General features: G+C 43.4%; 1 protein-coding gene across 5 annotated transcripts in view; it reads left to right on the plus strand.

Moving 5' to 3' along the window:
- USP48 (ubiquitin specific peptidase 48) overlaps window positions 1-14220 on the plus strand; it is an 88936-nt gene that overhangs the window by 59677 nt on the left and 15039 nt on the right. For all 5 annotated transcript variants that reach the window (XM_066270185.1, XM_066270184.1, XM_066270182.1 and 2 more), the window contains 3 exons: window positions 179-309; window positions 660-766; window positions 7553-7657. In XM_066270185.1, the coding sequence (XP_066126282.1) occupies window positions 179-309; window positions 660-766; window positions 7553-7657 (343 nt within the window). The remainder of the gene's footprint in view (window positions 1-178; window positions 310-659; window positions 767-7552; window positions 7658-14220) is intronic.

Consider the following 14220-nt stretch of genomic DNA (forward strand, 5'->3'; position numbering starts at 1 on the left):
TTTTAGCATTCTTTTGTGTAAAAAAACCACTGTTCCTCGTTGACAATGACCTGTCTTTCTCCCATGATTTTTTTGTATTAAATGCTGATTTTGATTGTTTGGGTTTGGGAAGCTAATAGGTTATCTTAGTTCTCCTAATTTCCATGTGTCTTAAGGCATGTTGTGTTTTTTTGCACAGTATAGCTCTCATATGGCCCAGTGAGTGGCAAATGATACAAAAGCTCTTTGTTGTGGATCATGTAATTAACATCACAAGAACTGAAGTGGAAGATGTAAATCCTTCAGAAACACAGTATGTTTCTGAGCCTAGTAAGTTTTCATTTTCTCTTGCTTTGTATAGGGAAAAAATTGGCACTGTAATGGAAAGGAAGAATGTGTCAATATTCTGTTCTCTACTTAAAATGGAAGATTGCGTGCAGTCCAAGCTAATAATACTCCCCAGGTGGGAGCTGTCATATAATCATCTCATTATTTGCATGTTTATTTGTTGATGGTAAATGGGTTTCCTTATTACTGTTTGCCTATAACAGAATACAATAATGAATAGGAAGTAGAAGTAATTGTTTAATGAATACTTGCTGGTGACTTTGATACATGTTTTTGGATCTTTGTTTCTTTGACAGTCATTCCTCAGCCTCTTCTCTTCTGCTTTTCTTTAGAACTCTGTCCAGAATGCAGAGAGGGCTTACTGTGTCAGCAGCAGAGGGACCTGCGTGAATACACTCAAGCCACCATCTATGTCCATAAAGTTGTGGATAATAAGAAGGTAGCAGTCCCTCTTAATGGCCATGACTGATTATGATCAAGCTTGTTTTTCTGACTTGCTATTGGAGTTTCACTGAGGACTGCCTGGGATCACATTTGTGATCCTTGGAGCTATTTGGTATCGGAATTAAAATTAGACAAGAACTGGAAGTGAATAGTTATGTGATTGTGTGTGGATTTAGCCAGTTATTAATTTGATGCACAAATACTTACCGAGTGTCACTTGTGTGCCAGGAATGGTTTTATTGCTGGGGATACAGTGATCAAGAAGACAGAGTCTTGACCCTCAAGAATATTTGTACGTAGTGAGAAGATTAAGGATAAACCCATAAATTCATAAACTCATAATCTGTAAATTAACTGGATTTCACAGAGGGAGGAGTGTTTTGAACTTAATTTGGCAGGGTAGCATGAGAGACGGACAGAGGTGGAGGTGACAGTGTTCGATAGGAAGTAGACTGGAACGGCGACTTGGGTCCAGCCGAGGAAGGGTGTTCCAGGTGAGGGGAAGAAGGGCTAAAGGGACAAGCCCTGTGTGTCCAAGCCATAGGAGGAACATCTTTGTATGTAGAGCGGCACTGTCCAGGAGAACTCTCTGCAGTGAGAGAAATGTTCTGTATCTCTCCCGGACACGTGTGACTATGGAGCACATGAGTTATGGCTAGGGGGACTGAGACTGGCTTTTTAATTCATTTAAATTTAAATAGCCAAACCTGGCCACTGGATACCATAGTGGGCAGCACGGGTCTAGAGTGAAGTTTCTTCCCAAGATGGATAATGATAGGATGAGGGAAATAGGCTTTTGGATATTATACATCATAGAAATGGATTTTATTCTAAGATACAAGCCACTGGAGAGTTTCAGGCAGTATTAGGGTGTGATCTGATTTATGCTTTAAAATGGTCATACCGGCCATGGTGTTTGGAGTTGGTGAGGGCATAACAGGAATAAGGAAGGCCAGTTTAGTGCCTCTTGCATCGATGTACAAGGTAAGTGAATTAGTAGATGGATTTGGGTATATTTTTGGGACAGAGGTGTTAAAACTTGCTATGGATTGGATTTGGAGCATTATTTATTTATTTATTATTTTTTACTTTATTATTTTATTATTATTATTTTTTTACAGAGACAGAGTCAGAGAGAGGGATAGACAGGGACAGACAGACAGGAATGGAGAGAGATGAGAAGCATCAATCATCAGTTTTTCGTGGCGACACCTTAGCTGTTCATTGATTGCTTTCTCATATGTGCCTTGACTGGGGGGCTACAGCAGACCAAGTAACCCCTTGCTGGAGCCAGTGACCTTGGGTCCAAGCTGGTGAGCCTTGCTCAAACCAGATGAGCCTATGCTCAAGCTGGCGACCTCGAGGTCCCGAACCTGGGTCCTCCGCATCCCAGTCTGACACACTATCCACTGCGCCACTGCCTGGTCAGGCATGGATTTGGAGCATTTTAAAAATTTATTATTGGGGATGACTCATAGGTAGATCTCGACTCGGATCTCTGGACATCTTATTAATTTGATTCTAAAGTTTTTGGAATTAAAGACAAAATAGAATGCATTTTATTTGATAGTTACCAAACACAATTGTTATAGAAGGGCAACTTACAAATTATGCTGTAAAGGTCTATGGTTCTGCTTTACAAGTTGAACTAAGTAAGATCTTCACTTGCTAAAAGTTAAAATTAGTTTGAAAATGCATAGTTATGTTACTGTATGTGGATTTAGCCATTATTAATGAGAAAATGAAGTTAATGAGCATAAATGTCTCAATTTTCCCCTTAAAATAAAAAAATATTTGTATACATATTCATTTGTATCTAGTATAAATTAGTATTCAATTGAGCTAAGGTTTTAGTATTTGACTTGAATAGTATTTCATAGTGCAAAAGGGCCCTTCATTTTCACCCTTTACCTTCTCAATCTATTTTTCTAAAGATTTTATTTTTTTATTTTAGAGAGAGACATAGAGACAAAGGGTGTGGGAGGAGCAAAAGCATCAACTTATAGTTGCCCCTCCTATGTGCCTTGACGGGGCAAGCCCGGGGTCTCAAACCAACAACCCCAGCAATACAGTTTGATGCTTTTTCCACTGCGCCCACACAGGTTAGGCTCAGTCTTTTTTTTTTTTAATTGAATTTATTGGGGTGACATTGGAACATCTTCTCAGTCTTTTTTTTCTTCTCTGAAGTGAGAAGTGGGGAGGCAGACAGACTCCCTCATGTGCCTGACCGGGATCCACCCAGAATGCCCACTAGGGGAGATGCTCTGCCTATTTGGGGCGTTGCTCTGTTGCAAACAGAGCCATTCTAGCACCTGAGGCAGAGGCCATGGAGCCATCCTTAGCACCCAGGCCAACTCTGCTCCCATGGAGCCTTGGCTGCGGGAGGGGAAGAGGAGATAGAGAGAAAGGAGAGGGGGAAGGGCAAAGAAGTAGATGGTTGCTTCTCTTGTGTGCCCTGGCTGGGAATCAAACCTGGGACTTCTACATGCTGGGCCGATGCTCTACCACTGAGCCAACTGGCTAGGGCCATCTCAGTCTTAAGGAGCATTGTGACTCTTCTGTCTGAACTGTTTGAGACCTTGGAAAAGGCCTGACAGTCAACGTAGTACAGAAAATGGAGAGCATTTGTGAACTCCTGAAAACTAGCATCATTGTAAAAGCCTGATAACGATAACTGTTCTGTAGACATGCAAGAATAAATCTGTGGTCCCTGGCCGGGTGGCTCAGTGGTAGAGTGTCGACCTGGCATGTGGATGTCCCAGGTTCAATTGCTGGTCATGGCACATGGGAAGTGTTTATCTGCTTCTCCACCCGTCCTCCTTCTCTCTCTCTCTCTCTCTCTCTGTCTCTCTCTGTCTCTCCCTCCCTCCCTCTTTCTCTCCCTCAGCTATGGTTTTAGATTGGTTCAAGCAAATTGTCCTCGGGTGCTGAGGATGGCTCTGTGGCCTTTGCCTCAGGTGCTAAAAATGGCTCCGATGCTGAGCAATGGAGTAAGGGCCCCAGATAGGCAGAGCATCACCCCCTAGTGGGCTTGCTGGGTGGGTCCCAGTCTGGGTGCATGCAGGAGTCAATCTTTCTGTCTCCCCTCCTATCACTAAAAAATTAAAAAATAATAATAATAAATATTAGGATAAAAACTAACATGTTAAAAGAGTGCAAAAGATGGAGAGTTCCTGAGTCTTAATCCTGTTTGGCCTGTTATCCCACCATTGGTAAAGGTGCCCCTCCTGGATATCTCAGCTGTGGGGAAGTGGGGAGGGTGTTTACCCCTGAGAAGCGTGGGGCCTAAACCCCAAGTGGGCTCCCTGGCTTGGAGCATCAGAGCTGGGAAGAGGCACCCACACAGTACTAGACTGTGAAAAGCCACAAGATTTCTGTCTTCCAGAAAGAAATGGGAGTCTGAAGAGACGTAGGAACCCTCTTAAAGGGTCAACGCACAAAATGTCATTCTCAGCCATTTACCTGGGCTCCAGCAGAGGGAGGCCTGAGTGGACTAGAGTTGCATGAGGAGATTCTTGGGTTTAGGGCTTCGGGGAGAGACACCAGGATCTCTGTGCTGCTGAGTCATTTTCCAATACCACAGTCACCATCTTTCTTGAGTGGAAACTCCCCTCCATGCAGCATCAGCCTGGGGGAAAGCACTTATCCCACCATCTGGACACCCTCTCGCCCTACCCTGCAGAGATCAGGCCCTGCTGAGAAATCGGTGGCCTTGGCCAGGGGGTAGAGGTCGGGACAGACTCAGGGTAACAGTGACTCAGTTGTTTGGCTTTGAGGCGAGGGTCATTCCCCCGACTTTCCCGTGAATCTGGCGCTTCCCCGTCATGGGAGATTCAGTAGAACCATCCTCCTGTCTGCCAGCAGACCCACCCTCGGCTCCAGAGGTGCCACCTTCCCAATTCCTAGTGACTCTGCCTTGCTGAGTTGGGGTAAAATCCAATATAGACCCAGACCAGCGGCTCTAGGGTGGGGCTCCACCCACCACCTTCCCTAAAGCCTGACCAGCACCTACCCCTCAGGGGAGACCCACTAGCCCCATCCTCCCAACTCCACCAGAGGCAGTGACTCTTACAGTGACTGAGCCTAATAGGCAGCCAGCAGCAGAGGCAGATCTTGAGGTGCCTTGGGACTTTGTTGACCTGCCACTGGGCCTGGTGCTGGTAAAAGCAGGCCTTGGTATGCAGCCTGGTCCTTTCTCTGTGCACCTAATCCAGGGGTCTCAAACTCGCGGCCCGCCAAACAATTTTGTGCGGCCCGCAGACTAATCCACGAAGTTCAAAATATTTTGGATAAAATTAAGTAAGCCCGTGGATTAGTCTGCGGGTCGCACAAAATTGTTCAGCGGGCCGTGAGTTTGAGACCCCAATCCCATCAGAGGCTGCCACAAACTTGATAGCCTATAGCTCCAAACAGGTTGTGAGTGAGGGCCAGTCACAGGCAGCATCTTACACTGGCCTGCACCAGGTTCCCTCCCAAGAGACCCAGAACCAACACGCATGGTTGCTTGCTTCAGAGCAGGATCCAATTACCTTTACAAGCAGCATATTCAAAGGGAGATCTCGTCAGGTACTAAACCTAGCTGAGGCAAATTCCACTTCCTCTCAGTGCCTGCATAGCAGCTTGCATACTTTGGTTGAAGTGAAGCCTCATAGTCAATCAACATGAGGGTCAGTCCCATCTTCAATGAGCCAATAGCAATCGAGACTCAATTACAGCCTGACCAGGCGGTGGCGCAGGACCCAGGATCGAGACCCTGAGGTCGTCAGCTTGAGTGCAGGCTCATCTGGTTTGAGCAAAGCTCACCAGCTTGGACCCAAGGTCGCTGGCTTGAGCAAGGGGTTACTCGGTCTGCTGAAGGACCGCGGTCAAGGCACATATGAGGAAGCAATCAATGAACAACTAAGGTGTCGCAACGAAAAACTAATGATTGATGCTTCTCGTCTCTCTCCGTTCCCGTCTGTCTCTCCCTATCTATCCCTCTCTCTGACTCTCTCTCTCAAAAAAAAAAAAAGACTCGATTACAACAGGAGGCCCACATAACTTACATGAGGGACATTCCTGGAGCACCCAGCTCAGGAGACTGCACCATTGGACCCAACGGAACACCTTCTGCATAAGACCACCCCACAAAGACTGGGGATCATAGCAGTTCTATATAATACATAGAAACAAACACAAAGAGGCAGGCAAAATGGGAAGAAAAAGAAACAGACCCCAAATGACAGAACAGGAGAAAGCTTCAGAATAAAAGCTAAATGGAGTAGAGGTATGCAATTTACCAGATATGAAGTAATGGTTATATGGATGCTCAAGGAACAAAGTGAGAACTTTAACAGAGATAGATAGCATACATGAAAAAGGATATAGAAACCATAGAAGGAACTATTCAGAGATGAAGAATACAATATCCCACTTCAAGAATACACTAAAGCCTGACCAGGCGGTGGCGTAGTGGATAGAGTGTCGAACTGGGATGCGGAAGAACCCAGGTTCAAGACCCCGAGGTCGCCAGCTTGAGCACAGGCTCATCTGGTTTGAGCAGTGCTCACCAGCTTGGACCCAAGGTCACTGGCTCAAGCAAGGGGTTACTCGGTCTGTGGTAGCCCCATGGTCAAGGCACATATGAGAAAGCAATCAATGAACAACTGAGGTGTCGCAATGAAAAACTAATGATTGATGCTTCTCATCTCTCTGCGTTCCTGTCAGTCTGTCCCTGTCTATCCCTCTCTCTAACTCTCTCTCTGTCTCTGTAAAAACAAACAAAAAACACTAGAAGCCCTGGCCAGGTAGCTCAGTTGGTTAGAGCATCATCCCAAAGCACAGAGGTTGCTGGTTCAATTTTCTAGTCAAGGCACATACAGGAACAGCTTGATGTTCCCATCTCTCTCTCCCTAAAGTCAATAAAATAAACATTAAAATAATACACTAGAAGGAATAAACAGTTGGTTGAAGCAGAGGATCAAATTGGCAATTTGGAAAGAAGGTAGAAAAAACCCAATCAGAGCAGAAAAAAGAAAAAGAATAGTTTGAGGAACCTTTGGGACAACATGAAGTGTAACAACCATATTATAGGGGTACCAGAAGGAGAAGAGAGAGACCAAGGGATCGAGAACCTATTTGAAGAAATAAAACGACACACTTAGTTCAAAAGAATACGTGCACCCCTATGTTCATTGCAGTGTTATTTACAATAGCCAAGATGTGGAAACAGCTTAGAGGCCAATTGGTAGATAAGTGGATAAAATAGCTGTGGTTCATTTACACAATGGAATACTAGTTGGCCATAAAAAGGAAGGAAATCTTACCTTTTGCGACAGCATGGGTGGACCTGGAGATCGTTACGCTAAGTGAAATAAGCCAGGCAGAGAAAGATGAGTACCATGATTTCACTCATGGAATCTAATGAACAAAATGAACTGACAAAATAGAGACTCATAGAGAGCAGGCTGATAGTTGTCAGGAGTGGAGGGATAGAACAAAAGACAAGAAAAACCTCATGAACACAGACCACAGCCTTGGTGATTGTTGGGATGGGAGATGGAAGAGGGTTTGGGGGGAAGAATGGTGATGGGCAAAGACTTGACATGCAATACAGTGTACAGAGATGTTTGTAGGATTGGGCACCTGAAACCTGTATAATTATGTTTACTAGTATTACCCCAATAAATTCAAATTAAAAAAAGTGTCCCTCCTCTTGAAAAGGTGGGCAGTCAAAGCCCCCTCCATAGTTGTCTTCCTAGGGTCTGACCTACTTCTCTCTCCGCTCTCCTGGTACATTCAGGTGATGAAGGATTCTGCCCCGGAATTGAATGTGAGTAGTTCTGAAACAGAGGAGGATAAGGAAGAAGCTAAGCCAGATGGAGAAAAAGATCCAGATTTTAATCAAGTACGTGCTGAAGCTGCTTTTCATTGTCATCCCTTCTGCTGTTCTGGACGAGCAGCCATGCCGTGCCCTGGACATCTCTGCACACCCCGTATGGGGTATTGGTCCCCCTCTCCCTTCCTTTTTTTCCTTTCCTTGGTTTTGGTGGCACGCAGCGGCCATCCTGATTTCTCATAAAAAGCTGTGGACAGCATTATTCTGGAATTAATATGTAACAATGAAATTTTTAGCTGGAAAAGAAGATTAAAACAAGGCTCATGTCTTGGCTTATTGTTTAATCGTGGAATCTTTATATATGAAAAATATTTTTTTAACTCAGGTTTCTTCATTATAAATAAACAATAGATTTAGTAATGGAGTTGTTTTTTTTTTAATAATGGAGTTTTTAGATGAGATTTTTGGGTCTCTGTTTAGAAAAATGACCAGGTCTATATTAGTCTTATTTTTCTTTTAAAGTTGCCTGTTTTCTCTATATTCTTTCTGATTTTCTCTCTCCTTCCCTATTGTTGCTTGATTATATTTTGCATGCTTGTTATATTGGAGAAAATTGTCTTAAGAACAGGAAATAATGTGGAAATACGTTTGATGTATAATATAGGTAAGTTTAAGCTTCTTAAAATGTCATACTGCTGTGTTTCAGGATACTCTATGGATACCTTAAATTTATGGAATTTCTACTCTAATCAGTTTAGTTTTAACAAATGAGATACTTATTTTCTCCCTTTCTGCCAAAATATGCTGTACATTTGACTATACTAAGTCAAGTTGTGGTTGGCCTTCTCCCTGATGGAGTAAGCAATAATGGTCATTTGCTGTATCTATTACAGAGCAGGGCTCTTTGGGCTTGTTGGCCTGTCTGAGCACACTGATCCTGGTACTTCATTGTTAACATTGATTAAGAAAGTCTGGGCGCTGGATGGTTGGCCCAGCATGTGAAAGTCTCGGGTTCGATTCCTGGTCTGGGCACATAGGAGAAGCAACCATCTGCTTCTCCACCCCTTCTCTCTCTCCCTCTCCCCTTCTCCTTCTCCTCCTCCTTCTCCTCCTCCTCCTCCCTCCCCCTCTTCCTCCCTGCCTCCCTTCTCTCGCAGCCATAGCTCAAAATGATGAGCAAGTTGGCCACTGGTGTTGAGGATCGCTCCATGGCCTTTGCCTCAGCACTGAAAAAAGTTCAGTTGCTGAGCAACGCAGCAGCAGCCCCAGATGGGCAGAGCATCACTGGGTAGGGGGCTTGCCAGATGGATCCCAGTTGGGACACATGTGGGAGTCTCTGTATCCCTACCTCTCACTTAATAATAATTTTTTTTAAGTCTGAAAAGCCCTCTTTGATTTGAATCTTGGTCTCCCTGAGCTTTACTTGTAGTTTCCCAGCTGGCATAGAGCTACTCAGCATTTGGTTTTCATGGCTGTCAGCTCTCATAAAATACTACCTTTAAAACACCTGTGAAAGAACAAAGTCAAGCACGTTTGTGCACCACACTGCTGACAGTGATCAGCCACTCTCCTTAGAGTTGACCTACCAGATTTGTATTTCAGCCCATCAGCACTGGGGGGCCCCTGGCTTCTGTGCCAGTTCAGATCCATACATTTTATAGCAGTGCATATTTTCAGCTCTCTAGGGATATTTTCCTAAGGTGAATAACGCCCTTATTAAAATCTATGTACATGTAATGCCTTCTGTTTCTTGGGATGGTTTTTGAGATTATCAAATGTCTCTTTTTTTTTTTTTTTTTTTTTTTTTTTTTTTTTTTTGCACTTTTCTGAAGCTGGAAACAGGGAGAGACAGTCAGACAGACTCCCGCATGCGCCCGACCGGGATCCACCCGGCACGCCCACCAGGGGGCGACGCTCTGCCCACCAGGGGGCGATGCTCTGCCCATCCTGGGCGTCGCCATGTTGCGACCCTCCTGGGTGTCGCCATGTTGCGACCAGAGCCACTCTAGCGCCTGGGGCAGAGGCCACAGAGCCATCCCCAGCGCCCGGGCCATCTTTGCTCCAATGGAGCCTTGGCTGCGGGAGGGGAAGAGAGAGACAGAGAGGAAGGCGCGGCGGAGGGGTGGAGAAGCAAATGGGCGCTTCTCCTATGTGCCCTGGCCGGGAATCGAACCCGGGTCCTCCGCACGCTAGGCCGACGCTCTACCGCTGAGCCAACCGGCCAGGGCTAAATGTCTCTTGATAAGAGTCTGCAAACTTATCTTTCTGCCTTGTCACCTGTTAACTTTTTCAGGTCCCTTCTCTTTACACAGTCCATCTTCCATGTCACAGATCACAAATTATGTTTGCTTTTCTAGATGATACATTAAAAACCTCTGTGTGTGTGTGTGTGTGTGTGTGTGTGTGTACACATACCCATCCTGATTGAGGACTTCATTCTCTTAGATTTGTTTGGCTGGTGAGACCATACAGTTTTAATTATTATTTCTTGGGAGTATGGTGTAATAATCAGTTGGGAATCTCATCTTTTTTAAATTTTTTAAAATTACCTGTTATCAACTAATTTTCTCTTCTTTTGGTAAACTTGTAAATTAGTTTGTTAAGCTTGATACATATGTTCTTATTCCCCTTAGTTTTTTTTATTTCAACCTTTGTTTTTCAGCCTAAGAAGTATTTAGAAGACTCTTTACATTTTCAAGTGATTTCAATTTTGGGGAAGCTGACTTTTTTGAATATGTAGTTTTATTCATTATGGTCATAACCACAGCAATTTTAAAAAGTAAATGTGAAATTATTCTCAGTTGTGGATGACAACAGATTTTACATTTACAAATATGATAGAGAATGTTGGGAAACATTGCTTTTTATGCTGTAATTACATTTTGTACTTTATAATTTTCTTCTGTCTTCCTTCTCCTTGTTTGGATGTTGTAATACTCTAGAATGTTTTAAATAGTTCTTGTCCCACAAAAGAAATCTCAAGTGTAACCTTCCTTCTTTAGAAAAGAGTCGAGTTCCTGACAGTCAGCCTCCTCAGACCTTTTCTTTGAGAGAGTTGCTCTTTGAACTGAGGACTGAGGTCAGGCCTACCAACCCCTGCACTGTTGAAAATTCACCTCTAACCTTAGATTTCCCCCAAAACTTTCCTAATAGCGTAGTGTTGACTGGAAGCCTTACCACCTACAAAAGCAGTCAGCACGTATTTTGCTTGTTATATGTATTATATACTGTATTCTTACAATAAACTGGGCTAGAGAATAGAAAGTATTATTAAAGAAATCAAAAGTAGCCTGACCAGTGGTGGCACAGTGGATAGTGTCCACCTGTAACACTGAGGTCCCCAGTTCAAAACCCCAGTGTTGCAAGCTTGAGTGAAGGATTGCTGGCTTGAGCGCAGGATCATCAACATGATCCTAAGGTCGCTGGCTTGAGAACCCCACCCCCCACCCTCGCTGTCAAGGCACGTATGAGAAGCAGTCAATGAACAATCAAAGTGAAGCAATTATGAGTTGATGCTTCCCACTCTCCTCCCTCCTTTCCCTTCCTTCTTGTCTCTTCCCTTCCCCCCCTCAAACTGATATAAAATAAATTTAATTAACAAAGAAATTATAAGAAGATCATGTAAGGAGAAAATACATTTACTGTGTTTATTGAAAAAATCCACATTTAGGTGGACCCGCACTGTTTAGACCCATGTGCAAGGGTTATCTGTACATTACGATATCTCAGTACATAGATAGCTTTTTAATGTCTTTTTAAATGTTTATTTGATTGATTTTAGAGAGAGAGGAAGAGAAAGAGAGAGAGAGAGAGACAGGAACATCAAGCTGTTCTTGTATGTGTCCTGCCCCAGAATTGAACCAGCAACCTCTGTGCTTTGGGATGATGCTCTAACCAACTGAGCTGTCGGAACCAGGGCTTATAGATAGCTTTTATAATTGCTGTTTTAAATCCCTATAATAGAAAATGATGCATTTCTACTTGTCCTTAATGGAAATAAACAAATCTCCTTTCCTCTTTAAGCTAAATCAACCCAGTTCCTTTGACTCTGACTTTATCTACAATGTAGGTTAATAATGCACCCAGTATTTTATATCACTTAGGTAATTGAAAGCCATCTAAAACCTGTGGGCTGGTTTTTTGTCAGATAAGTTGGATTTAAATTTTACGGATTTTTTTTTTTTTTTGAAAAAATTCTGGGAAAAGCTTTTAGACCCATTTAAAATCAGTCATTAAAAATATGTATCTTGCTTAATGCTCAAGGCTTTGTTATTTGGTTGTGTTTTGTATTTCTTTTTTTTTTTTTTTTTTTTTTGTAAAGTGAGAGGAGGGGAGATAGACTCCCGCATGCACCCCACTGTGATCCACCTGGCAACCTCCATCTGGGGCTAATGCTCACATCAGCCAAATTATCCTCAGTGCCTGGGGCCAACACTCAAACCAATGGAGCCACTGGCTGTGAGAGGGGAACAGAGAGAAAAGGGGGAGAGGGAGAGAAAGATAAGAAGATGGTTACTTCTCATGTGTGCCCTGACTGGGGACCAAACCCAGAACTTTCACTCACCAAGCTGATGCTTTCTCTCCACTGAGCCAGCCAGCCAGTGCCATATTTTGTATTTCTAAAGTAACATTTTATGTAGTTGTAGATATTTCCCCCTAATTGTGGGACATAGGTCCCGTTTAACCTTTTTTTTTTTTTAAGAGTTGTATTTTTGTTTTACTCTTTTTTTTTTTTTTTCCCTCCCGACAGAGTCAGATAGGGACAGACAGACAGGAAAAGAGAGAGATGAGAAGTATCAATTGTTCATTGCGGCTCCTTAGTCTTCTTAGTTGTTCATTGATTGCTTTCTCGTATGTGCCTCGATCAGGGGGCTACAGCAGACCGAGTGACCCCTTGCTCGAGCCAGCGACCTTGGGTCCAAGCTGGTGAGCTTTGCTCACACCAGATGAGCCTGCGCTCAAGCTGGCAACCTCGGGGTCTCAAACCTGGGTCCTCCATATCCCAGTCCGACGCTCTTTCCTCTGCGCCACTGCCTGGTCAGGCTAACCTTCTCTTTCAACAGTTGAGGATTGAGAAAAATGTTTCATCAACTCTGATATTTTTTGAACTCCCATGTTTAATTTTTCTCATGGCTGTTAGGATCACACTAGCAATGAACCTAGCTCATGCTGAGCCTAGCAGGTGGGCATCGCCCTAGGTCAGTGGTTCTCAACCTGTGGGTCGCGACCCCAGCGGGGGTCGAACCACCAAAACACAGAGGTCGCCTAAAGCCATCAGAAAATACATATTTATTATACAATACATTTTTAAATAAGATACGTATATTATACAATACATTTTAAAATAAAATATGTATATTATACAATACATTTTTAAATAAAATATGTATTTCCGATGGCTTTAGGCGACCCCTGTGTTTGATCGTTCGACCCCTGCCGGGGTCGCGACCCACAGGTTGAGAACCACTGCCCTAGGTGCTCTTTTATGTGTGCATCCTGACCCTCTTCTGCTTTCTAAGTCTCTGGAGCTCCGGTGGTAATGAGTCTGTGGTATCTGTGTCCGTAATGACGCCTAAACCGCTCTGCTGATGCACAGTTGACACTTGACAGTACGGATCCAGAGCCAGGGCCTTTGGCTTTCCTTGTTCAGAATTCATCAAACCAGGGAAAAGGATTCTTTAAAAGTTTCTTGTTTCTTTCATCCCCTGACCTGGTTAGCAGAAGAATCTTGATTCTGTTAACCTCTCGATGAGCTATTTATAGTATAGGAGTACTCTAGAAAGACATTGGTCTTTAGCTATTAGTTTTGTTCTTACGATTAGTATAGTGTGAATTATGTACCCATGGGTACTTCTGTACTTTCTTGCTCAACTGTCTTTAAGTAAATCGAGTTCATCATGACATTTCACCTTTAAATAGTTAAACCAGCATGTAAGTGAGGACAGTGTCCTGTTATTCATACTTGGATTTCTCCGACTATCCCAAATATGTCTTAAACATTTCCTCCCTCAAACCAGCATGAGATCAAGGTATACATTGTTTTATCTCACTTTAGTCTGTGAATGTCTAGAACAGTAATCTTAACCTTCCTACTCTACCCCTTTTATTCCTCTTCAGTGTCAACTAGAGACCAGTTTGATTTCTTCTAGATTGTCCCAAATTCTGGACCCAGCTGATGGCCTCCTTATGTTACTGATTTTAACTTATTTCTCTTCTCTTCCTTTGATTTTAACTTATTTCTCTTCCTTCCCTCCCTCCTTCCCTCTTTCCCTCCCTTCCCTTCCTTCTTTCTAACTTATTTCTCTACTCTCAAATTTCCCGTCATATGGAAGTTGGGTCTAAATGTTTGATTTGATTCTAGTAGTTTTTGCAAGGCTGTTTTGTAGACAGAGTTACATATATTGTAATCATGTCAGCCATCCCAATGTCTCATCCCATTTTTAAACTAATTTTGAGTAAGGTACTGTCTTTCATTTTAAAGTTCTCAGCAGTTTAGCCTGACCAGGCAGTGGCGCAATGGATAGAGCGTAGGACTGAGATGCAGAAGACCCAGGTTCGAGACCCCGAGGTCACCAGCTTCAGCGCGGGCTCATCTAGTTTGAGCAAAGCTCACCAGCTTGAGCCCAAGGTTG

The sequence above is a fragment of the Saccopteryx bilineata genome, chromosome 3, assembly GCF_036850765.1.
Source record: "Saccopteryx bilineata isolate mSacBil1 chromosome 3, mSacBil1_pri_phased_curated, whole genome shotgun sequence".
Classification (NCBI taxonomy): Eukaryota; Metazoa; Chordata; class Mammalia; order Chiroptera; family Emballonuridae; genus Saccopteryx; species Saccopteryx bilineata.